General features: G+C 39.4%; 3 protein-coding genes across 6 annotated transcripts; 1 reads left to right on the plus strand and 2 right to left on the minus strand.

Moving 5' to 3' along the window:
- The first annotated feature begins 320 nt into the window (after positions 1-320).
- ngdn (neuroguidin, EIF4E binding protein) lies at positions 321-2,782 on the plus strand. Its single transcript, XM_042714222.1, has 11 exons — positions 321-427; positions 647-706; positions 818-889; positions 984-1,121; positions 1,363-1,447; positions 1,536-1,588; positions 1,760-1,859; positions 1,952-2,126; positions 2,237-2,384; positions 2,534-2,594; positions 2,682-2,782. The coding sequence occupies exons 1-11, from the start codon at positions 404-406 to the stop codon at positions 2,699-2,701; spliced, it is 936 nt and encodes a 311-aa protein (XP_042570156.1). The 5' UTR covers positions 321-403; the 3' UTR covers positions 2,702-2,782.
- Positions 2,783-5,324: 2,542 nt separating this feature from the next.
- LOC109049760 (poly(A) binding protein, nuclear 1) lies at positions 5,325-14,268 on the minus strand. 3 transcript variants are annotated; one of them, XM_019067416.2, is made up of 7 exons: positions 13,795-14,268; positions 12,249-12,357; positions 11,874-11,941; positions 11,568-11,674; positions 10,753-10,840; positions 8,857-9,008; positions 5,325-5,998 (listed from the first exon to the last, which is right to left on the minus strand). In XM_019067416.2, exons 1-7 carry the CDS (start codon positions 13,927-13,929, stop codon positions 5,803-5,805), a joined length of 855 nt encoding a protein of 284 aa, XP_018922961.1. In that variant the 5' UTR covers positions 13,930-14,268; the 3' UTR covers positions 5,325-5,802. The 3 variants fall into 3 exon arrangements, with proteins under 3 accessions (XP_018922961.1, XP_018922962.1, XP_042570157.1); XM_019067417.2 differs by having other exon boundaries at positions 5,325-6,879; positions 13,795-14,267; XM_042714223.1 differs by lacking the exon at positions 13,795-14,268 and adding an exon at positions 13,380-13,567.
- A 1,968-nt stretch (positions 14,269-16,236) lies between these two features.
- On the minus strand, positions 16,237-26,459 carry LOC109049757 (zinc finger homeobox protein 4-like). Of its 2 annotated transcripts, none has more exons than XM_042714225.1 (5): positions 26,303-26,459; positions 23,598-23,756; positions 23,357-23,417; positions 18,573-22,621; positions 16,237-18,121 (listed from the first exon to the last, which is right to left on the minus strand). In XM_042714225.1, exons 1-5 carry the CDS (start codon positions 26,306-26,308, stop codon positions 17,747-17,749), a joined length of 4,650 nt encoding a protein of 1,549 aa, XP_042570159.1. In that variant the 5' UTR covers positions 26,309-26,459; the 3' UTR covers positions 16,237-17,746. The 2 variants fall into 2 exon arrangements, with proteins under 2 accessions (XP_042570159.1, XP_042570160.1); XM_042714226.1 differs by lacking the exon at positions 26,303-26,459 and adding an exon at positions 25,168-25,400.

Here is a 26,459-nt window from a genome sequence, read left to right on the forward strand (position 1 = left end):
ACAGTATAATGCACATATGCACATTTGCCTCTTGCACATTCCTGTGTATCTTAATATTTAAGACTATAGTATACTTTCATGCACATTATGTTCTATTGTTTACTTTTATTTCAAAATGCCCCCCTTGTTTATTTAGTTACAGGATGAATTTTGGCCTTAAACCAACAAAACCCCTCTAAACCATAGGCTGGTTTAAGAATTTTCATTTTTCAGTATATTTTGATGTATGTCATACTTACATGCCTATTCTACATAATAACAATCATCTGTATAATAATTCAAGCACTTTGGAACACGAAACAGTCCTGTCAAAAATGTTGACTTTTGTCTCAGGACGATATTTGAATTGCGTGCTGTGAGTTTTGTCCCTACGTGGCATCCGTAGCAACTTGGTTAATCCAAGATGGCGGCCACCGTAGTTGGAAACGTGAGTTGTTTTTAACCTAAATAAAATTGTCCTTGATTGAACCTAAACATAGATGTTTTGTGATGTAACTGGTATATTATAGTGTTATTATCACGTTGTTATGGAATCGTCTATTATTTCGCGCATAAGTGACAAGATATGGTGAAATTGTACAATGGCTAACCTGAAATTCTTTATGGTCTGCGAAGCACACTAATGTAATTTAGTTGTCTTTTGCAGGATCTTATAGACAATGACCTTCCCACTTCTGTGCGTCTTCTCAACAGTCTCACGGAACAGGTTTGTAAAGTCACAGAGCCTGGATATTTAGCTTTAGATTTTATTTTGAGCACAGCGTCACAGTTGGCTATAATACAATGACATGGGAAGATGTGATGCTCTTATTTTCAGGTTGCTTCAGTAACAAGTCATGTTCGGGACCTGATAAAGAAAGTCAGAGAGAAAGCTTATCAGACTTCTAAGGTTGATCATTTTTTTATAGTACTTGCATAACAATATTAAATACAGTCACAATCATCAAAACTGTTTCTGACATTTCTCTTCCTTTTCGCTGTAGGGTTTGTCTTTTTTGGACTTGAAATATCATCTGCTACTGTTTTACCTTCAAGATATCACTCATTTGATCAGTTTGAAGACCGAAGGAGAAAGCCTGAAGGACAACAGCGCCATCCACAGGCTGGTCACCATCAGGACGGTACGACACAAACCCCATAACGCACATAACACGTTCAGAAATGAATTTGGAATAGATTTTCAGAAGCATTATTCCCTGAACAAAACAAAGTGTGTCTTCCATTTTTGTCAAATTCCTCAGTTTGAATCCGTTCTTTTGTAATATAATACATGTTTAAATACTTGTCTTGGTTATTTCTGATTTCACAAATGCTGTGCCTGTGTCTAAAGAGAACTTTTCCCTCTCTCTCTTTGTTGTACAGGTTTTAGAGAAGATGCGTCCTCTTGATCAAAAGCTGAAGTATCAGATTGATAAATTAGTGCGGACGGCAGTAACAGGCAGCCTTGGTAAATATCTCAATCTTACACTTTTTGTCATCGATCGCACATGTTAAGAACATTCATCCACTGACATGTCTGATGGCACTTCCTCCAGCTGAGAATGACCCTCTACACTTTCGGCCTAACCCTCAGAATCTGGTCAGCAAGGTAAAACTCTTATGTAATATAATATATATTAACAGTGTATGTGTGTATTCATTTGTACAGGTATGCATGTTGTATATATGTGTAAAGCAAACTTCTATAAATGTTTATTTAAAATATAATTTTTTTTTTAATTTAATTTTTGTATTGTATAAGCACATATCATTTACCTAGAGATTTGTTGTTTTGGTTGAAGGAGGAAAATCAAAGGGGGTAAAAGAGCCCTCAGCCAGCAGGAAATACATACCTCCTCGAATTGCTCCAATGCATTATGGCAAGTCTTTTGATTTTGTAGGATTCAGGTGTAGTGACATAATTATATTAATTGTTAATAATTATCCCAAACCCTCCCATGTCCATACACAGATGGAGACATGACCGAAGCAGACCGGCAGAAGGAGCAGATCGACAAACAGAAGAGAGCGGCACTCCGCAGCTCTGTGATCCAGGAGCTCCGGCAGCAATACAGCGATGCTCCCGAGGAGATCAGAGACCGCAGAGACTTCCAGACCGAACGGGAAAGCAGAGAGGAAATGAACAGGTACGTGATATGGAGGTTTATGGAATTATTAGATTCTAGTTTCAGGTTGTAGATTATTCAGTAAATGTTTCTTTTTTTCCCTAATAATTTTGGAAAATATTTCATGAAAGGAAAAACTATGAGGAGTCGATGTTGGTGCGTCTCAGTACACCACGTGAGCAGAGATTCAGGAAAAGAGGAATGGTGGGAATGACGTCACAGCTGAGCAGCATCACACGATTCAGTGACATCACCGCTCTGACAGGGGGAGAAGCACAGGTGAGTTGGCAAGTGGCATCATGGGTAGCTTTACATATTTTTTAAACGTTCCAGTTACCATTGTAGTGAGTTTTTGTATGTGCATTTCTGTATCTGGTAAAATCCAGTAAGATGTTGATCTTTTCTAAGTGCTTTTTCTCTTTTGATAGGATACTGATAATCCAAAACCCAAGAAAAAGAAGAAAATGATCAAGAAAGGCAAAAAGAAAGGCAAGTATTTGTTTTGTATGTGATGCGAGTGCCTTCAAAAATACAAGTGTCCAGTGTTGTATATTAATAGATATTCTATCTTTTCAGTTGTCAGGAAGCGCAAGTAAACCACTGATGCCAAGGAGACGGTTTAAGCTGAATTTCAACAAATGATTGTTTTCATATGTCTAAATAAAGCTTTCTTTGAAGATTGTTTTCATATGTCTCATTGCATGAACATGAGTTTTTCTGAGCGTGAAGCCTTATGTGTAAAAAAAAATAAAAAAAAAATAAAACGATTTTAATCACAGTGCCAATCTGAGTAGGCAAGGCAGGTTTATTTATATAGCACACTTCATACACAATGGTAATTCAAAGGGATTTACATAAATTAAAATAATCATAGAAATAATCACAATAATAAAAAAACGAAGGATGATTGAATTATTTAAAATGATATTAAAACGGTTAAGAATAGAAAATGATAGATACAATACAGTGCAATCAGTTCGGACGTAGCACAGTCTTTCAGATGTGTTTTGAGTCTGAATTTAAATATGGCTACTGATTTAGCACATCTGATCTCTTCTGGAAGCTGGTTCCAATCGCGGGTGGCATAGTAGCTAAAAGCGGACTCCCCTTGTTTTGAGTGAACCCTTGGTATTTCTAACAGACTCGATCCTAATGATCCGAGTGGTCTGTTAGGCTTAAATTCAGTGAGCATATCTGCAATGTATTGAGGTCGTAGGTCATTGAGTGATATATAAATGAGTAATAATACTTTAAAATCAATCCTAAATGTAACTGGAAGCCAGTGTAAAGACCTGAGGACTGGGGTGATGTGATCAGATTTTCTGGTTCTAGTCTACCTTGATTTGCATATCTGTTTCTAATCAAATAGGGTGACTCAGTGGCATGCTTATTTTTTTCAAGTGTATTCAGGGGTAAAACATTCTTGTAAAAGTGGTCATGAGGAGCTTAACATGGTTACACTAATTTCAGCCATTTCATATTTAATCAATTAATTGGATTTATTTGATCTATTAATTGTTATGTTTTGGTCTGGAGTTATAATGTTTTTTTTTGTATTTAAATGTTTTTTATTTTTATATGTTGTTTTTAATGTTTTTTGTCCCATTCAGATCATGATTGCTACAGTAAATGTAGCAAACCAAAACAACCCACGGGTTCCATATAATTTGTCTGTATAATTCTATTGATGTGTTAAAACTACAGTATAAGAGTTTTAAAGTAAAGCTAAGGGATGACCTCAAAATCAGGTCTCGGTCTAATAGGTGTGCTGTATAACATTACAAAACTTACAAATGTGAATTCAAGATGAAAAGACATATTATCAAGGACATACAGTGGATATAAAAAGTCTACACACTCATGTTAAAATGCCAGGTTTCTGTGATGTAAAAAAATGAGACCAAGATAAATAATTTCAGAACTTTTTTCCACCTTTAATGTGACCTGTACAATGAAAATAATGCGTGCACACCCTCTTATAACTCGGGATGTGGCTGTGTTCAGAATTAAGCAATCACATTCAATCTTATGTTAAATAGGAGTCAGTGCACACCTGACATCATTTAAAGTGCCTCTGGTTAACCCCAAATAAATTTCAGCTGTTCTAGCATGCTTTTCCTGATATTTTGTTAGTCGCGTCTTACAACAAATGCATTTTAATACTCTTATAACAAAAGCTATGGTCCGCAGCATTGTTAAAAGGTATCGGTCAGGAGAAGGGTACAAAAGAATTTCCAAGGCATTAGATATACCATGGAACACAGTGAAGACAGTCATCAAGTGGAGAAAATAAGGCGCAACAGTGGCATTATCAAGAACTGGGTGTCCCTCCAAAATTGATGAAAAGATGAGAAAACTGGTCAGGGAGGCTGCCAAGAGGCCTACAGCAACATTAAAGGAGCAGCAGGAATTGCTGGCAAGTGCTGGATTTTTTGTAAATGGTACATGTGACAACAATCACCATTATTTTTCTTGTGTATTGGGTAGGGTGGCAAGATTTAAGCCTTTTCTTACAAAGAAAAACATTCAAGTCCGGCTAAATTTTGAAAAACACATCGGAAGTCTCCAAAAAGCATGTGGGGAAAATGTGTTATGGTCTGATGAAATCAAAGTTGAACTTTTTGGCCATAATTTCAAAAGGTATGCTTGGCACAAAAACAACATGGCACATAACCAAAAGATCACCACACCCACAGTGAAGCACGGTGGTGGTAGCATTATGCTTAGGGGCAATTTTTTTTTTTTTGCTAGAACTGGGGCTTTAAGGTGGATAATTCTGGCTTTTGCCATTTTTCAGAACATATATCCATTGTGATATTTTAAATGATGGTTATCTTATTTTTTTCTATGGAATTTTACGTAGAACTAAAGCATGGATATTTTTTCGGGTCCCTGGGCACAGATTTTAGGTTGAAATAAGTAAAATATTTTGTACATTAAGTTGGCATGAAAGCACCAAAAGCATAATGGTGGGTTTAGAATGAGTGACCTGTTTGGCCAAACCATTTTAGTTTCCACACCGTTAGAGGTCCTATTATTTTTTTTTTGTTTTTTTTTTGTTTGTTTGTTATTGCTTTTTTAGGTTTTTGTTTTTTTAGTTTTTTTTAATATTTTACAATTTTCACACAACCATGAGAAGCTCGTATAGAAGACGTAGAAATGACAATTGGAGCAAACATAATACAATGCCCCAAAGAAAGACCAAACAAACACTTAAAATACTTTTTACACAATGTCTTTTATTTTTTTTCTAATTACAGACTCATGGGTTAAAAATAAAATAAAAAAAGGAAAACATCTTTTCTCTTTTCATCCATACCCACTCCCCCATCTGAAAAAGGAAAACGAACGGAAACGAGAAACCCCTCTCCACACAACCCCTCCCCCCTCCCCCCCCACGAAATAAAAGCTCCGAAGCCCTCCTTAAGTAACCGATACCTGTAGCCCACGCGTTAGTGCTCCATCGTGCCCTAACTGCACTGTGCACTGAGAAAGACAAGGCTCTAGAAGAACCCTCCTCTTCAACCTCTTTCTGGTCCTGCCTCTCTCACTCACTCGCAATTTAAGCAGCCATTGCTCTATCATGGCTCTGCCTTCATGATATATAAATTTGTGGTGGATGTGTGCGGTGTATGCGTTGTGTCTGTCTGTGTTAACATGGGCCTGGTGCATCTCAGTATATTCATGTCGGTAAAGCTCAGCGCTTGTTATTGTAATAAATGCCTCCCGCAGTGGGCCGGTGGTCGCCCTGTCCCCCTCCCCCGCCCCCCCAGACGGAGAGGATGGGGTGAGTGTGCATAGCGGGAGCAGAAAGAGACAGAGACGCCGCCGAGACGGTAGGGGGCGCCGCAGCCACGGGAGGAGGGGTAGTCAGCCTCCACTGGTCCTGAAACCTGAAACGACAAGAAGTGGTCTAATATACAAAGAGAGAGAAAGAGCAAGAGAGACAGAAGGGTGGAGGAGCAGCAGCACACGAACAGGGAAAGGATGGTCGGGGATGGCATATGGCAGCGCAAGTCAAAAAAGAACTATTAAAACACAAAAGAAAAGATCTCAGAGCTCAGGCCATGTCATCTTACAATAGTCGTATGGTGTGGAAGATGGTTCAAGAACAGTAAAACGTAAAAACAACGCCAAACTCTAAACCACTGTCAGAATAACACAGGTGGAGGAAGTAATCCGAGTGAGGGATGAACAGGAAAGAAACCAGTGCTGGGAGGGAAAAGGGATTCCAGAGAGCACAGACAAATAATAGAGAATATGATCTCAAATAGCACAACTTTGTGAAAACAACAACATTCTTGCTATTAAATTGTTCACATATTCACGTTACAATCATAAAAAAAAAGCTAACAATTTTTTTTTTCTGTTTGCCTTCTAGTGCAAACATAAGAGGGGCTGTTTGGTGAGAGAAAAATCACAGCCAGACAAAAGGACACACATCTGCAGCCTGAGATTACATCATCTTCTCAAATGTAAACAAATGCCACCAAATCTCCCCAATGGCCATATTGTACCTTACCAGGGCGATCGCAACACCTCCTCACACGCACGCGCACACACAATCGCACACTGCGGCCAGTCAGTCTGTCTTTCCTGGAGATGCCCCCTTTTTTTTTTGTCTTTTTTTTCTTCATTTTTTTTCCTTCCTTTTTTGAGAGGGGTCTTTTTTTCTTTTTTTATAGGGATACGGGATGATAGTAAGGGGGGATTTCATAGGGGGGTGGGGAGGTATTAGTAGGGGGAGTACCACGATGTTGTTCGCCCTCGGCCCCTGGAAAAGAGAGAGAAAAAGAGGGTGAGTTCTTTTTTGTGGTTGGTTTGAGAAGACGGGCACCAGTTCAATTTTCTGTGGGTGTAAGTGTTTGTGTGTCAGTAATATGCATTTTAAAGGGCCTTATCGTTTGAGGACAAGGTGAACATTTATGCACTCATGTTTCAGGTATACACATTAATTCAAAAAGGAAATGCAATGTATACCCCTCTTCTTCTGATAACACGTTTTAATTAGTGATTAATGCAACCACGTATAAAGAATCCAGTAAATGTTTTTTAATACAAAGGGAAGCTGAGGAAGATTATCCAACAGCAGAATGTGTGTTTGTGTGTGTGTGTTATATTCAGGCTTTAGGAATGATCAAGTGTCCAGTGTAGGGGACAGTGAAAGCACGCTCTCCCTCTTTCTCTCTCTCTGAACGGGGCGGCTCCTGTGGTCTCTGTAAAGGAGAGATCCTGGGGACATGAACCCCTCCAACACATGCACACACAGTTACAGTCAACGACACACAGCTCTCCACATACGGACTGGGCCACACACACACACACACACACACACACACACACACACACACACTCATATACATCAATAAATGCAGGGGCATCCATTCAGGCAGCCAGAGATGCTCTTCATTCACACAAACCCTGTCAAGGATCAGCCTGTGAGCTTTATGGCACAGAATCCTTTGTTATCGGTTGGATACTAAAACAGTCAATATCAGGCTGCAGGAATGAACCCTCCATTCTGGAAGTGAACATTATTAATCATGCGAGGGGGTGAAAATGAACCAAAACGGGCTTTTCTGAACCAAACTTGCCAGAGTTCAAACTCACACTTGCCTTCAAGTTATTCAGAGCTGAGCTTGACATCCAGCTACATACTCAACATAGTTTAGCTTGTTGTACAGTCTAATCCCATTGGCTAACTTTAAAAATGTACAATCATATAATGACCTAGTTCAAATATCAAATATATTTCAAATCTGCATAGCAATTTGGGTGTGGGATAAAAGAAATATTTAAAAACTCATCAAAAACCTTTTACAGGGCATTAACTCAAGCTCCACTCCAACAATAAAGTCAAAGTGTGGCAGTGCACGTACAAGAGTTTTCCAAAAAACTGATGTACAAGATTCCGATTCATAAAATGTTTTCACTCTACCAGATCTTTTAATACAAATGCTCCCAAAAATCTATTTACATCCCTTCATCACCAAAACTATTAAAGCCAAAATAAATCATGTGCTTAATCCACCCACAGGGCCTAACAGGATTTGGGTTGTGTCCCAAAACCTAATGAAGTGCCTATCTAAAGAGGACCACGGGCCTTTTTAAAAATTCACCACTGTGTAAGCAGCTCACTTTGTTTTGAGACACAATGCAGAAATGATCTTCACATTGGGAAGCAGACTAACTTCCAAACGTCTGGTGAGTGTGAAGGCTCATTCCGTGCTCAGAATCTTACACTGCTGGAGGGAAATGGACAGCGATGACGACGATGGCTGTGCATGTGTGTTTAATGGTTTGTAATTCTTCCTCAGTTTTCCTTTTAACATGACGACACACAGGAGTTTGTACAGAGAGTGCAGGCTACAAATAAGAGTGGTGCGGTTCCTTCTCTCCTCACACCCAGAGGCTTTAAAGAGGGGCATGCATACACACAGAGGCAGACTGTTATACAATTACAGATCATCACAATGTTTTAAAGGTGAAAAAAAAAAACTGATAAAATTTTAAGAAACTTCATGTTGTTATAAAACCAATAACCTGTGTGTGAATGTGAATTTTATATTCCGATACATTTTTCTTCTGAAACTATATAAAATGTATAACAAAATGAAGCATCAACATTTAGAAACGCTTTGTCCCGTCGCCCCCACCCCGATGCGCACACACTTTCACAGCAGCACTCTCTGTCAGGATGGAGCCTGTGTGTCAGTCACTGTCAAACATGCAAAGTTGGCATGGAGCTCACCTAAAGGCCCGTCCTCTGCCTCTGGGAGGGGTGTAGCCACTGTAGTAGCGTGCACGGGATGAGAAGTTTCCTCCCCGTGAGCGGAAGCGGGCCCGAGGAAAACCGCGGTCTGTGGTGCTAATGCCAGGACGATTTGTTCTCTTGGCCCCAACCTGTAAGAACAGTTGGGAAATTTATGATTACAATTTTAAAAGACTGCAAGTAATTCTGAAAGAAAAAAAAAGAAAAATTACACATACATACGGGTTTTTTTTTAGTGGTCATTTTGGCATTTTGCAAATATCGGCCGATAAGTTTTCCTGCTTGGCCAATGTGTTCAAGGTGTTTAACTTTCATTTTGATGGTGTGCCAGACTTTTATTTTGACGGCGCTGAGAACAGCAGCACCAGAGCACAGAGCTCACATTCTCCCTCAGTTCTGTGTAATATGGATAGAAGTCTGACTAATAATCAGATAGAACGGTTAAACAAAGGAATTAATGTACCGTTTACAAAAAGTATTATAACGACTGCTTTTATATTGTTAGTAATAGAAAGGCAAACATTATAATACTTTCTTGTTTGCCGTCAGCATTAAGCAAATATGCATTTATTTCATTTAAACAAATCTTTGAATGACTAATGAACATTTAATATCACAAACCTTGCATGATCGCGTGTTCTCTGCGTGACGGTCGGTCCATGTTAATTGAATGCTTTAAACTTTAAACTCGTGATTTCAAATTATGCTGCACTTTATGCATTTGCCCACTGTCATATTCATGTCATTTTTTCTGTGTGCTCTTTGAAAAATGAGTGTTAGCCTGGCTTTATTTGGAAAAAAAAAATGTGATTCCCAATTCACACAAACTTGCCCTGTTGGTTACAGTGTTTACTTTTTTTAATTAAATTTTTATTTGTGAAAAAATACTTTGTCATCTAAAGTATAAGTATGTTTAATTTACACTTTTATTTTTTTAACCATTGCCAAATGATTTAAAATGTCTTAAATATTAATTAACATTTTTAAATTATATCGGCCATTGCCCCCTTTCTTTCCAAGATATCGGCAGTCAAAAAAACAATATCGGTCGACCACTAATTAAATAAATAATAAAAAAAAAATTTTTAAATTATATCGATGTATGTATGTGTAATATATATAGATATATATATATATATATATATATATATATATATATATATATTTTTTTTTTTTAAACCACTTAAAACACATCTCTTCCATCTTTATTTGACCCTCTAACTTTTGCACTCACTATTCCAATTCTATTTAAAAAAAAAAAAAAAAAATCTAACTACCTTTCTAATCTTTTTGTATTCTATCTATTTTCTTTTCATTTATTATACAATTATAAAAAAAAGACCTCTAACACTAGCTTGCTCTATTCTTTTCCATTCTATCTGTTTTCTTTTTATTTATTATATTATTTAAAAGCCCTTGCTACGTATACTGCGTTTTAGGCTAACTGAGACTTGTTATAGCACTTATATATCATTGCCTCTTTTGTTGTTTTTGATTGCTTCCATTGTCCTCATTTGTAAGTCGCTTTGGATAAAAGCGTTCTGCTAAATGACTAAATGTAAATATTATATATATATATATATAGATATATAATATATATATATATATATATATATTATATATATATAATATATATATATATATATATATATATATATATATATATATCCTAAAAAACAACAACAACATTATAAGGGGTAAAAGAGAACTGAAAAAGTATATGACTGAAGTGTTTGTCAATGTGACAAAGCATATCTGCTACATTTTTACACATTTTTTGTTGTTGCTAAAATTTAATTTTCAATTATATGTTGACTTTAAAAGTCAACATTTATTATCAGTATTAGTTTGCAAGCTTGTAATGCATCATCTCACCTTAATCTGCCTTCCTCTGAATAAAGACTCATCCAGTGCCATGGCTGTCCTAACAGACTCCTTGTCTGCGAACTCTATATATGCAAACCTGAAAAATGAAGAGGGCAAATGATCAAATGAGGGCACGTGAGGTCAACTGAAAAGTACAGAAAAGCACACACTGAAACCGCTATGAATTATTTACTGTTGGAAGCATATATATACACTGATGCATGCATCAAAAACTAAATGTGCATATTGTTAAAAATTTATAAAGATATGAACTAAACACTGTGTTCAAAGGTGTGATTAAAGTTTTGCATCAAAAGTTACTCTATGCAATGTGGCAGCTTAAACTAACTTAACACTGCAGCAGAATACCACAACAGCTGAAAGAAAATCTCACACCTCACAGTCTCAAGATCACATATAGTGTAAAACAATGCCACATAGCAAAAGGCATGTGCCTACAGGGACCATGGGGCCCATTCAAAAAGAGAAACAATTATATTCATATCGATTCTGAAGAGAAAATTATTTTAAGGTTTAAAATAACAAGAAATTAAGTGTGCTTTATTAAACAAAACTTCTTTACTAGTACCACTGCCAATATGCCTTGAATTTCAGAATATTTGTGCATTTCTTCAATGGCTACAGTTCAGTTTGTGGGTTGAGGTGAAGCATCAGTGCCTTCTCTAAACCTATGGTGCCTACCCTGAGCAGATGCTGCACGACGGAGGACAAGAAAATAAGATGGCAAAAATAAAGACGAATATCAAGTGGATAAGCAAGTGGAGGTTAAGAGGGAAAAACAAACAGAGGAATGCATGAATTACCCTTTGGGGTGTCCTGTAAACTTGTCACACAAGATGGTGACTCTGTTTACGGAACCACAGCCATGGAAATGCGCCTCCAACTCCTCTGCCGTCGCACCATAATCCACCTGGAAAAGAAAATCATGTCTTAATGAATGTCATTAAATCAAGCATGCTATGAAAAATATCATGGCATGTGATAAACTCAATTTGATATGCAACATATGAATGTAGTATTAAATTAAACAAAATACATGCAATATTAAATGCAACAAAATACATAAGTACAGCTTGTAACCAAGAAGGAATGAGAATAATCGCCCATACATTTCCAACATAAATAGATCTCCCATCTGCTTCCATCTTCTCTTCAATGGACATAATGACAGGGCCAGCTGCAAAGAGAAAACACTGTATTGCCATGCAACTCTCATCCATCGCCATATGCAAGCATGTGATTTAGTGCAGAAACCATTGTCTGCAAGTTTACTGCATAGCTTCACGGCTGAAATCTAGGTTGCGTTCAGTTTCTAGTCATATCTCGATTGACCTCAAATGGTCCAGTGCTAGTTATTCTTCTCCCTCTAATGCAGTCCTATCCATCAGCACTGTCTGTTCTGTAGTGCTCTCCTTTGAGCTCAATCTACCCCAGACTTCCTCGTGCACCCTCCCTCATTCATTCATTCATTTATTCTCACTCACCAGGTGGAGGACTGAGATTCATCTGTTTCTCCACCTCGTTCTGTAGCTCCTTCAGTTTCTCTGCCTCCTCCTCCATCTCTCTCACCCGGGCTTTAATTGCCTCCAGCTCCTGAAAAGGCAAAGTAATGCACATATATTAAGTTGAGCCATCAAAAACACAGTATATTAGTAATTTAACAAAACTGGAACTGAATGTTTTGCATAACTACATCCTGAATAAATGATTTTGGTGTCCCTCATCGACAGCAACATCGGATCTATAGTGCATCAATATCAAGTGCTGCTGCTAAACCCATTTTGAAACGCACAAGCAATTTCTTTCCTAGAATGCACACTCATACGTTATTCTCACCAGTGATCGTGGACACAGCATGCACATGCACATTCACACGTGACCGTGCACTGAGCTTTTTCAAACCACCATTTATTACTGTCCAGTCAGCAAGACGCCCTAAGCATGATGCCATCCGTGCACGCATTGTTGTGCGCGAGAGAACACTCTTTTGGTGTGTGTTCACACGCACGCACACAAGTTTCAGCAGTGCTGCATTGCAGGGCAGTGGGAGTCGCGCTGGATCGAGAGTAAAGTAACCCAGCATGCTTGTGATGTCCTCTTTCACGCAATTAAAACAAGATTTTCCATGATACGAGCAACAGTGACAAATTATTTAAATACTACAGATCCTCACTGCATGAGGAAATAAAGCAGACATGCATTCAGCATGCAAATGCATGACCTACTATAGCTCCAATAATGTTAATGTGCATGGAGAGAAACGCACCAGCCCAGCCCTAATGGACCATCTCCATCACAAAATCACCAACAAATGATGCAATACATCACGAGCGGCATTTAATCTTTAACGCAAAAAATCATCACGGTGATACAGATGTGCATTACATACAGTGCGCTTTGCCCCCCGACAACTCTGTAGTTTTCCTTAATGTTCCCAATTCGACGCAAAATCTGAAAATAAAAAGCATCTCACGCCTCTTTTTACATGTCACACACGTCGCATAAAGATTTATTCCATCGCAGAGGCCAACAACAATCACGCGCAGTTAACGTTACCAACGCGACTTACTTTTGCACGCCACAAATATTACTGATCAGAAAAGAGGCGTGTTTACCGTGAGCCGTCTGCTTCTTTGCGGATGGACCCACACTGCTGTGGCTAATGGCGGCCTGTCCTACCCTCGCCCCTGTCTCTTACATCTCCCGTCTCGCATTTTTGCAATGAAGATTTTTTCCCCCCGCTAGGTCGACACAGATCTGGCGCAGAGGAACCCAGACCGATGTTGCGCCAACATGGCGGCCAACAGCACGCATGTCACTCACTAATTCTACTGCACTGCGTGAACCACAATGGCGGACAAACCGACCTGGCAAAACCGGTTTCGCGTTAACATGAGTATTTGGATTTCTTATGAAATTCGCATATTTCTTTTAAATGTGAAGTTAGGGGGAGTACTCAAGATGAAAACATATATATATATAAAAATTACACTAGTTATTAAAGCAAGTAATAACGCGTCCTTCACCCACCGGATCTTCAATAGCGGCCTCTCCCTCGTCTAATCCCGGTTCTTCATCTCCGACGCCTGGGTCTTCAAGTTCGGAGTGTCCCGGGTCTGAGTCCAGCAGAGATTCCTCTGTCAGTCCGTTACCAAACTCCGCCATCGCCTGATTCCCGGTGGTCCGACGCGCCTCGTGGCTGCACTACAGGCCTCGACTCTCACAGGGGGGAGCGCGAGAGAGGGGCAGGGGAGGGAATTAAAAAAAACGGCGGAAAACACCGCTCACTAAAGTTAAAATGGGGAATAAAAGCCCGCCTCGCTTCTTCTGGAGCTCAAACGTGCCCTTTAGCGTAAAAATACAACACTATTTATCCAAATATAAATAGGTTTCACTTCGTCAATATGTCGCACTTACTACTCTATTTACACTAGAAGACAAATTCAAAAAAGCAAATGTGTATTCGCGAGGGCTCGTGTGTTCCAGAACAGAAATGGAAGCCGTGGGCGGGGATTCCGTGCACTGCAGGCGCACCATCGACGGGTGATTGGACAATTTCCCACTTTAGACACGCCCTCTTAATGTATCGAGAACGGTTATTGGTGTTCTCTTGGGATATTTCTATGCGCTCGCCGTTTAGACTTTACAACAGCGACTGTGATTGGATAAAAGCAGCGTCAATCACGGCTGAAGGACCCTCTTTAGATTAAAACCATAGACTGTATAAAAACGACTGAAACGGGATTATAGCTACTATGCAATGTTGCCATGTTCGCACAATATAATCCACTTTGACTTGTATTTTACACACACACACACACACACACACACACACACACACACACACACACACACACACACACACACACACTCTCACACACACACCACACACACTCTCACACACACACACACACACACACACACACACAGTTAAACTTACTTCCAGAATACAGGGCCATATTTAAACTTCCTAGTACTTGGCCTAAATAGCACAATAAAGTACGACCAACCACTTAAAGCACTTAAGTTGTTAAATATCAGAAATTTGATTATATACATTGTGCTTTATTTATTTATTTACTTTCTCTCCTTCCTTCTCAGGATGTTTGTTTTTGTCTTTTGATAAATATCCCCACCTGTCAAGTCCAGTCAAGTCACCTTTATTTATATAGCACTTTATACAATACAGATCGTGTTAAAGCAGCTTTACAGTGTCACACAGGAAAATAGTTTGTCAGAAATTATTTCCAGAAATTAAGCGTCTCATACTGCTGTATGAGTTGTTACTTACTGTACAATTTCTTACGTTTCTCCATTTTCCTTTCCCCACGTGTGCACACAAAAGACAAATTTAATCATTCATTTTGATGACCAATAGTTGTAGAGAGCCTATATGCAAATATTTAAATCTTAATATTCATATTTTATATTTTCACTTATTTTGGACTGTTTTCAAGTGAGATCTGGCAACAATGCAACCCATAGTGGAATTGCTTAATCTTCAATATAACTTAACCCGAGGCCATTAAAATTGTGCATATTCGTCTTACCCACTACAGTATGTGACATGAATATGAATATCTCTAACAAGTAGGCCTACTTTTTCAGTTTTTTTTATTTTGTCTACCACATCAAGCAACATTTGAAGCCCAAAGTGTTAGGTGACAAAATATATGCTACTCATTTCTCTGATAACCCCCTGATAATAATATGGTCCATAATAGATATAATTAGTTGCTGTCCACATACAACTTAAACATAAAATATTAATAGATCTACATAATTTATAATGGTAATTTACACAATGAAGAGAAACATCAATACATGAACTTCAATTTATTTGTTTTCTGCATAAGAAAAAAGGAGAACCAACACAAAATGAAGGTACAAGTGAGGGGAAAACAAGCTTAATCAATATTCAAATTTTTCATAAGACTGTCACCATTATCGTTCAATATTCAAATCAATGACATCTCGAAGTCTGGGATGCCATTAAAACCGTTATGAATCAATAACAATCAAAAGTGATGAAAGTACTGAAAAATAGTAAGTAGTACAGTTATAACAAGTGATAATCAAGTGTCAATGAAAAAAGTGAAAAGATAATATAAAAGCATTTCTCCATATTCTACCAATATACTCTGAACAGTGCAACACCGTGTGATCCCACGTCTTGTAGCACTGCACTACAACCCAGTCCATGTTCATTTCATATGAGCTACAACGACAATAACTTGTATTTGCTGGGATATAGCGAAAACAAAACTTTTCAATGAACTTCAAGTGTTCCAAACTGAGTTGTCTGAAATGCATTTATCTGTAGCTCATGCTTAAACCCTGGACTAGTTCAAAGTGTCAAGGCATGGGAGCTCCATTTGCGGTTTGCATTCCGAACACTTCCAATCAAGATTGCTTTTTGGTTTCTTTATTGTTTAAATGAGAGAAGGAGAGTAGAAGAATAATTTTGTTTTATTATTTTAGTTCATTAAAAAATCTTTTTTAGTTTTGCATTTTGTTAAAGTATTAATAGTATCAATAATAATAATAATAATAATATACAAAATAAACCAAAAAGGAAAATCGTCTTTAGTATTTCATGTCCTTCAAATCACACCTCCTATTGCCCTGATGAGTAGTTTCCAGGTCCACTAAAGCACCCTGTCTTCTCTCCTGGTGAGTTTTAGAAAAAAAATACTTGATTCTACTCAGTATGAGCACTCGGTTTGCAACAACACAAAATGCTTAATGAAAGAAATAGAAAAAAAGATGACAACTCTCTCCCATAATTTTAAAATGCTTTTGCTTTTACCATAAATAAATGACTTTTGGGTTTGATTTATATTGACAAGCTGGGTTTACTCCCTAAAAATTCAAACCAACTGAAATGGTTTATCAGAGGGTATAAGGTATATAATTTCGATGTTCCACAAATCCATATAAAATTGTGTAAGTACAGACTTGACTTTGGCTTCGTGCACAGCGGCTAGGTCTGATCCATTTATTTATTTATTTTTGTCTGTGTTTAACTATGTGCAATGCAAACCCTTTAAAAATAACATTAAAAACTGATTAATACTTCATAATAGTCTGACATACACTAAGATTTCACCATACAACAAAATTATGTTTATTTTGCGGAACACGAAAACCTAAAAAAAAAATCATGTTTGAGACTTTAAAAGGGTCAAAGTGCTATATGATGACCATCTGACAACTTTCAACGACAGCTCTGCTGATGACAACAGGATTGTCATGATGGTCGTTCAAAAATAGCTATCGTATCGTAACGTCCTCGATTCATTGTGTCTGGATTCAGAACTCTCCCAAATTCTACACTACACATATTCTCGGTCTTATTTGTCATTTCATTACCATCTACTGTTAGCATAGTCAAGAAGTTTCTTTCAGCTGAGCCAGAAGGAAAACTTGAGATGATTGGAGATAAATCTGCTTAGAAATTACTCTTCTATATAGGCTTTAAAACAGGCTAAAGACCACCCTGGCTCAAGCAAAAGCAGTACCACAAACATATTTGACAACCCAGAGCACTTTGGTTGAGTTTTTGGGTGCTTCATTAGCATAGATTCTCCCAATCAAACAAAGTGTTTTGTGTAAATGTGAGTAGAATATTCCCCAACATAATAGGAGTTTAAACCGAGATGAAATTGTGAAAGATGGACCATAATCACATAAGCATTAGCATGTCCATGATTACCATTTCAGTAGATTATTTATAGTAAAATGATGCTGTGGCAATAGGTCATTAAAAAGAGCCCTGTAAGCAAAGACTCAATATAATAATGATAATAATGTCTCACTGATATCCAAGGAGAGAGAGCGAAGATGGCCAGAGTCAACTGGGCCCGCTCCAATTTTAGAACCTCAAAAGAACATTAGCTTAAAAGACCAGCACCCATCTTCTGTCTATTGAAAGCCAACAAGTCTGGTGGGTCTGCAGACAAAACCAGCTTCAATTCATTGTTTAGCTGGAGCTGCTAGCTGGTGATGGGGAAGAAGTCTGGCTGGCAACACCAGAAGACCCGGTACCAGATCCATTGCTGACCACCGATGCTTGCTGACCAAAGTTAGTGGTTCTCAGAGTGGCAAGATGTCGAGCTGAGAAGACATGGTCACGTGCTGCAGCCCTGGATTCGAATTCAACCCCACAGGCCTCGCACTTGCCTCTCAGAGTCTCGCGGTTTGTTGTCTGGCCGATGATATATGATGGAGTTGGTTCCACAAATGTCAGTTGTACAGGTTTGGGCAGGATGGGACGGTTGGCTCGGAGAGCATTATATTGTAGGTAGCTACCCGAGCTGAAGTCTACCTTCTTTGAAGTGTCACTGGGATTAGGAGACTGTGTGAAGACGTAAAAAAATTACAATGTTAGTGTTATTTCATTAAAATAAAAAAGTAAAAAATGTTAAACAATATCAATACAAATAAAGAGAACACTGTCTTAAATCAAAATTTGGTCATTTATTTACCTGATGAGGCTCAGTAACCATGTGCACAAAAAAGATTAACTTCTGTTCTTACAATCTTTTTTACTTTATTCGTGCATAAAAAAAATAACTCTTGGTCTGAATCATTTTCCACCATGTCAAGGGAGTAATAGAATTTTAATTAAAGATGACTCTTTATTAGTGCTATTTTATCTTATCTCTTTTACTGCACCTGGCACATATCTTTTGTTGCTGTAAAATTAGAAAACATCTGAAGGACTCGAAGGCCAATGACATCATAGCAAAATACTCAAATTTGGCATGAAAACAGCTGCTTTGCAGTATTAAATAAAATGTCCTCACCATTTTCTCTTGCTGAAGCCTCCATCGTTTCTCCTTGGCACGTGTATTTTGGAACCAGATTTGCACAACCTTTAGTGGAAGCCCAAGCTCTGTCCCCACCGCCTCGCACTCAAGTGCATTAGGATGAGCACATGTCTCATAGCACGACTGCAGGATGGACAGCTGAAGACAGTTCAGATGAGTTCGAGGGCGTCTTGGGGTGGAGTTCTGCTGCATGTAACTTGTTTCTTTTTGGCTTTGACCAGAGGATACTGTAACTGTCACAGGGGATGGTGTGGTAGGGGTGGTGGTGGTAGTGGGCGTAGGTCGCTGTGAGCTCAGGCCTAACTGTTCTCTTGACAGGGTGTTGATTTTAAATGGACTTTTCTGAGACCAATATTTGAGCCCATTGTGTTTCGGAGATGCTAAGGCAGAAGACTTGTTAATTGGTGTAGTGGACAATTTTTGCACCATATGGCTGGTAGTCCCAGACTCGACCCCTCCTTGGTAATCATCGTCCTCTTCATCAGTATGGTCCGACTCCGCTTGTGCCTCTTCAACTTTATTTTTCAGAGCAGATCGAGATGTAGGAATCCCACTGACAAGCAGAGGGACTGCAACCGGTGTGGCCACTGTTTTAGGAGCTATTTTAACCATTGTAATAGGAGTTACTTCTGCTTTGGTCTTGTGAACTAATGAAGGACTGGTGGACACAACGGTGAAAGAGGGTGTCTGATTTGGTCTACTTGGACCTTGAGTGGGAGTTTTCAGGGGCTCCTTGACCTCCTTCATCTTATCCGTCTTTGGAGGAACATTTCCAGTTTGGGGTTTTGCAGAGACCCAGCCGGTAGAGGGACTTGGGTTAGCTTTAGGTGGGGTTGAGAATATTGGCTTTGAGAGTGGCCAGGTGAACTTAATGAGTGGTTTCCCAACAGCTGCCAAAGTGCCATCACTGATAAAACGGACCTCTCCCTTCCGCTCCCTAGCCCTCATATTCTGGAACCAGATCTGAACCACTTTCTTTGGAAGGTTCACCCACTCAGATATTTGTTCAAATTCATGCTTTCCTGGGTTTGGATCTTTGAAATAACATCCATAGAGAATATCAAGCTGGTCAGCATGGATGATGGTCCTAGACCGTCTCATGTCCCTGAACCGTCTGACTTTTGGCCTCTTGTGCTCCCGCTCTTTTTCTCGTTCCTTTTCTTTTTCCCTTTCCATGAGTGATGAGCTAACTTTTTCTGCTGCCCTCATGTACACAGTGCTAGTCTTAGCCAAATTATTGCGATTAGTTAAAGTACTGTTTTTGGAAGATGGGATAGCAATGGCAGAATCTGGCTTCACCTGAACAACAATAAGACTTCCATCTGTAGGAACCCCAACAGTCGCTGGTCTCAATCCCAGACCATCAAGCAAATGACTTTTTTGTATAGAGGGCTTGTTAGCTGTGGAGCCAGATGACGATGTTGATGATAACATAGAGCTGTGGTTTTTCCCCATGCTTAGATCCAAAGCAGACTCACAATTATTACCATTCGATAAAAAGGAGTGTGTAAGAGAGGTGGCTGTGGGTGCATTAAGGGGGTCCGAAAGCGCTGCCAGGCTTCGAGTAACTGCTTGAGTGTTTGAAAAGGCTATTTTACCCCGATCACCTTCAGAAACACCAACCCCAATAAGTGATGAAGGAAGCGAGAGTACATATGGACTGTATAACTGGGTGGAAAGTGGAGTCAGAGACAGGGAAAGCGGCAGTGACTGCAAGAATCCAGCTGGAACACCCTGATGATCAACTGCAACTGAAAGAGGAGTAGGAGGGTCTGCTAGTGCCTCCAGCTGAAGATCAAGATCTACATCTTGCTTCTCCTGCTTGATCTCCACCTCTTCCTTATCAATTTCACTCTTTCTTTTTTTCCTCTTTATACTTGGTTCATCATCATATTCATCCTCTGCATCTGAGAGGAAAACTGTAGTAGAGCGAAGAACCTTTCCACCACCACCTGACCTTTCAGCTGTTGGCTCAACCTGTGAAGACTGCTTGATTGGGCTACCGGACTCCTCCCTCATAGAGCTGCTTTGACTTTCTTCATCAGTAACGATAACAGACGTGTAGAACTCTTCATTTTCAGAGTCAGATGTCAACAGCAGTTCTCTTGGGCTTCCCTTACCAATTCGGTGTCTTTCTGCACTACTGGATAGGTCAATGGCATGACTACCTGTCGCTGATGGACTGTGTCCATCTTCACCCTCATCTATCATTAAATTACCTTCTTCTTCCTCCATACTTCTGTCTCTTTCATCATGGAAGCTGCCTAATCTCTCCCTAGCTTTGGATTGCCGGGCATCCAAGAACCACTTGCGTACCTCTTCTCCACTTAGCCCTACCTCCCTGCCAAGGGCTTCGCAGTCCTCCCGCTGAGGACTAGATGTTTCAGCATCATCTCGTGACTCTAAAAAGGCCCACAGAACCTGAGACTGGAACTCAGTGAGCACATGCCGTCCTGAAGACAAAAGGGGTTGATCTTTTGCACTTCTATGGCCTGAAGATCTTAAGGCAAAATTAGTGTTACGAAAGGAACATGTAGCAGCAGCAGAGCTGTTAACGGTATGGGTATGGCTGAGACCCTGGTTTGGATCCAAAACACATAACAACGGACTATCACCCTGAAGGACTGGGGCTGCTGAGGATTTAGTTACTTTGAAGTTTGCATCTTCCTCCTCACACATCTTTTCCCCAGTCCCCTCGACTTCCATTTCACTTTCTTCCTGCTCTTTTTCATCAAATGTTGTACCATCACCCTCAATTTTCTCACTTTGCTCCTGTGTATTCTCACCCTTAATACATATCTCTTTTTTTACCCCATCGATTTTCCAGTCCTCTTCAGATTTTACTGACATTTGCTGATCGCAAGGCTCAACTTTGATCTCACTGCATACTCTCATATCTGCACCTTTGTCCGGCGTCTTGATGGTCTTCTCTAAACTCATTTGAGTGGTGGTTGGCCGGCCAAATGCAGCCCACTGACTTTGCAAGCCACTGAGTCTTTGGGCCAAGAGAGCCTGTTGTGCAGAACTGAGACCAAGAACTGGCACTGCCTGCTGCAAAAGCTGGTTTGGAGACTCTGGATTCTGGCCCTGGATTTGGGTTTGGACTCCATTCAATACCAGGGGCATGAGCATCTGAGGCTGGGGTATAAGCTGCGGGGTAGCTGCTCCTGATGTTGCAGACGTCCCGGTTGTGTAGAGAGAAGGAAGAATGGAGTGTGGGAGAGAATTTGAGCTGGAAGTCAGGAGAGTGAGAATAGCAGACATGGCTTGGGCAGAGGCCACCGGAGAAGAAAGTAATGAGGGAGCTAGCTGAGGCTGCACCTGCTCTCCGTCTTTGGTCGTTACTGCAGATGCAGTCAGGTTTGCTTCGGTGACACAATTGCTGGTGGTGGTGTTAACTAACTGTGGGGTGCTTCCTATAGTGGTCGCAGCCAAGTTTGTAACCATAGATCCAGTTCCTGTATTTGCAGTGGAACTAGGAGTGGCATTCCCAGCACTCCTGCTGCGACTCTGGTGCAACACAGATTTTAAATGACTTTCTAGGGTGATGGCATGATTGTAGGAGACACGACAGACGGCACACTGGTATGGTTTGTTGGAGACGTAAGGTCGAGACAGGAAAGGGGTTGAGTCACTCTCTTTCAGCGACCCGGTTCTCATTCTCTGAATATGGGTGGTTGAATTATAATGAACACTCAAAGCCGTTCTAGTGGGAAATGACTCCAAACACGCATTACACTTGAACGGACGGTTATCACCTTCAGAGGCAACGTTGTTTTTACAGACAGATCTGCCATTGCTGACAGAAGCCTCTGATGTTTTTATAGTTTGCTCCGCACTGTCCTGATCTGACTCCAGGACCCCCACATCACTTTCCTCATTTCTCCTTCCCTCCATCTCTTCATCCAGCTCTTTTTCCTGAGAAGAACCACCCTTGTCACCTGCATCTGTAGATTCACTCTCATTTTGGGAAGCCATTGAGGGGGATTTTGTGTTCTCTAAATGTTTCAGCTGAGATATGTCATCTGATGAATTAAATGAAAATTCAATATTAGTAAGCCTTAAAAAAAAAGTCCAAAATATGTTTTGTAACACTAAACAACTGGCTAATTTTATACAGAATATATAAAACAGGTCTTGGACAGGGAATCCTGTAGTAGTAAAAAAGGTCATAAAAAAATGCAAGATATATTAAGGAACATTTAACCAAATCTAAAGTTAACAATAAATATATCCTAAAAATAGATAAATTGTAACATAAGTAAATGAGTAAAAAATTATAATTGTCTTTGCAATATCATAACGTAGATAAATTATTATGAAATTGTACACGTTATTATAGAGGATGCTTAAAATGCAACACTCAGTTTATACAATACAAAACAGGGGTCGCTGGTCCATCCCTGACCTTAGAAAGCTTGAAAGCCCTATCCAACATAAAACATTTTGGACATCAGGTTTTCATGATTTAAAACCATGAAAAATTTAAATAAACCTTTTTTCTATTTTCAATCCTCATGTCCAGTAGTCAGCACTAAAACTGAATACTCAGTAGCCTACAACCTACAGGTGCTTCATTGCCATGGAAACTACTGAAGTGAGGTGGTCACCAACACAGCCAATTGTGTGTCCAGTGGTGCATAACCTAAGCCTGGTATCAATAACACTGGAACCCAGGATTTCAATGCTGGGATAGTGTTGAACCACTGTGGCACAAACACAAACACTTCAGAATAACTTTATAGATTATCCAAACTCACCTGCATCAATTTGCACTTTGGATTCTTCGTCTTTAGCAATGGAAGAGTGCTTAGGAGCAGCCATGAAAAGAGGAAACCAATTATTTACTTACAAAAAATAAAACTTGTGTAACACTTAGTTTCCCTGACAACATACAACCATGTCATTACTTTTGAAAATATCTACAGAGCCGGCAGCATGAAAACTTACATAATAATATTACTAAACAATTTTTTAAGTGCTCTTTGTAAATATACTCACAATATCCAGTAACTTCTCAAGGCAAGCAGGGAGGACACTGTGTTTGTCAGTGAGGTGGTGAGAGAGATTCTCACGGTCTGGATGACTTTCCTGACACAGAGGGCATAACCACATTGACCCCCTGTTAGTGGCACCTTCCAGAGTTTCTCCTGGCTCCTCCTGAAACCAAAGTGGTATTATTATATGTAACAGTATTTTATCATATCTAAACAAGACAAATGTTTAATCACTCATTCATTTTCATAATTCACAAGATACTTTTTTTTTTTTTGATTTTCAATTATTTAATAGTATTTTTGTTTCCTCATGCTACATACTGTGTATTTGAATTGGTCATTGTTTAACATGTCAGTGATCTGAAAGTACTTTGAAATTAACAAATACATGAAAAATGCAGCACTCTAAAGCTAAAGTATTAATGGGCTAGTTTACCTAAAAAATAAATAAATAAATCAGTTGTCATCATTTATTCACCCTCATGTCATTTCTAACCTGTATGACTATCTTTGCAGAATACCAAAAAATATATTTTGACGAACAAACAAAATTGAACCCCACTAAGCCATTTTTATCTTCTTTATGTTCCACAGAAGAAAAAGTGACAAGTTGGAACTACACGACAAAGCACACGTCTAATGTACAATCAGCTTTAAAATAGTTGTTCAGATCAAATAAGGTTAATCAAAACTTATACTGTAAAAAGTGCAATAACTGTCTCATTAATTAGATTAATTGGCTTTGACGTAAGCTGACACTTACAAATCATAACTAAAAAAATAATAATAAAACACTATACATGATAACATTAGGACAAACTACCCCTTTCATCTACTTGAGTACCTTCACAATAAGGTCTGACATTGTGACTTGTAGTTATTTATATAGGCCATACAGTTTGTGGTATGCACTTATAACAGTACTTACACAAGACATCAGATCTGATTCACAGATGCAGTTATGTTCTTTTTGCTAGACACAACATAAATCCATACCACCAATACCTTGTTTATAATTCATGCATTTGAATGTTTATTGCTTTATATGAAGCATCCCATGTTAATCAGATCTGATAACACCCAAACATATGCATGCATTTATCTGTTCTGCACTAACTAGGCTATTTAACGTCAGAAGAGGCCTAAATGTTGACCTTGACTGGTCTTATAACATGCTGATGTGAGTGAAATCCTAGTGTGTGGATGTGTCACCATGTTGCCCCTTGTGAATAAGGTGACATGGGCTGCAAATAACAGATAATGGGTGCAAATCCCCTGGGATGTAAATGGCAGGAATGTCTCTTTAAAGCAATAACCCAAATAAATAAAACATGTCCAGAACAGAGATATAAACATCTTAATTGACATCTAAACGACTTCGTTTAGCGTATGCATGCAAAATCTTTTAAATTACACAGTTTGCAGCTCCGTTTTTACATGCCACTGTCACAGACATCAAATGCCAACAGTGCTACAATGCCACGCCAATTAGCTTCCCTGCTAGAATGAAAACATGCACTGAATCCTGAACACAAGTACTATTAACTTCTCCTAAAAGTCAAAGACAGACGAACCCACACGCCACGGGACACCGCCGTTCGACAGTGAGCTCATATGGCCGCCATAACTCTTGATTATTTCGTTAATTAACCCACAGCCTAATTAGCAAGACCCGTGTGCTGTTGAATCAATTGGAAAAGGAGAGCATTAGCCTGCCTCGCTAATACACACACACTCACTCCAGTGTAATCATAACAAATACCCCATTAAAGTGCATTGCACCGCAGTCTGCTGCCCTAATTACCCCTTTTCCCAACTTTAATCGCTGCAAAGCGACTGATTTTAGTGATTTCTTACTTGAAGGGTAATGTTAAAACAAAAGAAGCCGTTTTCTCACAAACAGTCGTGGCACTTCACATGGCTAACGCAGCTAACAACACACACAACAAATTGGTCAACTAATTATGTATCGCGTATCTAGCCGCAAATCGCCCACAAACTTCTCAAAGACGCGGAATTTGAACTGCAAGAATCATTTAAAAGCAAAACCAATCGCAACGCTCGAGATGCTGCAGCACGAGACTGCTTTAATGCACTAATTGAATTGTGTAAATAGGCTTTCGGCTCTCAGATGTAAACCTCGGGCTTGATTAGTTCCTCGCCCCCTGATTGTGGCCTGTTGGTCGGGCAGTGAGACATTCCCCGCCCGCCGTCCGCTCCACAGCGGAAATTGCGGCCTACATCGACTAAGCTATTTAATTAATGAATTTGGGTTGCTTCGTACAGATGTGTTAAAAAGCAAACCGTTTGCCGTCCCCCTCCAGCATTTATTTAACCCAATACCTTGCAATATGCGATCTAAGTTCGCCATTCAGTATATAATGTAGTTATAGAGCGTTATAAGTGCTTAAATGATTGCAGAACGCAGTAATTAACGATGGATGAAGCGCATTGCTGCTCGAAAAGAGCGACGTGCAACACAACGAGCAGCGAAAGGGGGTGGTGGGGCGAAAATGAGACCGAGGCAGAAAAGTTAGGATTTTAATACTCGAATTGGAACTACATATTCGCAGTGAAATGACAAGCATCAAATTATTTGTCGTGCCCGGATGCGATGAGATCCACATCACCCCCTCGATTGCAACTTCGTGATCAATTCGACGTCAACATCGTTTAATTAACACTAAAGCAATTAGCTAAGGCTTTTACCTGCATGGTTGGGACTCCAGCACACGCTTCCCCTCGCTCTTTAAAACTGAAAAGTTTTCTCTCTCTCTCTCCCTCACTCACTCAGTCACTCCCTCCCTTCGTCCGTCCGTCCTCCCCCTCTCTCTCTCTCTCTCTCTCTCTCTCTCTAGCATTGCTC

This window comes from Cyprinus carpio, chromosome A24 (genome assembly GCF_018340385.1).
Source record: "Cyprinus carpio isolate SPL01 chromosome A24, ASM1834038v1, whole genome shotgun sequence".
In the NCBI taxonomy this organism is placed as follows: domain Eukaryota; kingdom Metazoa; phylum Chordata; class Actinopteri; order Cypriniformes; family Cyprinidae; genus Cyprinus; species Cyprinus carpio.

Bases quoted from the DNA above. Each gene is read 5' to 3' on its own strand.
- LOC109049760 (XM_019067416.2), bottom strand. From the start codon at position 13,929: ATGGCGGAGTTTGGTAACGGACTGACAGAGGAATCTCTGCTGGACTCA. The intron at 11,942-12,248 runs GTGAGTGAGAAT...TTCTCTTTGCAG, and splicing joins GAATCTCAGTCCTCCACCTG to CTGGCCCTGTCATTATGTCC. The intron at 5,999-8,856 runs GTGAGCTCCATG...TTGTCGTTTCAG, and splicing joins GGCAGAGGACGGGCCTTTAG to GTTTCAGGACCAGTGGAGGC.
- LOC109049757 (XM_042714225.1), bottom strand. The intron at 23,418-23,597 runs GTGAGTATATTT...CCTCTTTTCATG, and splicing joins TTGAGAAGTTACTGGATATT to GCTGCTCCTAAGCACTCTTC. The intron at 18,122-18,572 runs GTGAGGACATTT...GTCTTCACACAG, and splicing joins GGCTTCAGCAAGAGAAAATG to TCTCCTAATCCCAGTGACAC.
- ngdn (XM_042714222.1), top strand. From the start codon at position 404: ATGGCGGCCACCGTAGTTGGAAAC. The intron at 1,589-1,759 runs GTAAAACTCTTA...TCATTTACCTAG, and splicing joins CTCAGAATCTGGTCAGCAAG to AGATTTGTTGTTTTGGTTGA. The intron at 1,860-1,951 runs GCAAGTCTTTTG...GTCCATACACAG, and splicing joins AATTGCTCCAATGCATTATG to ATGGAGACATGACCGAAGCA.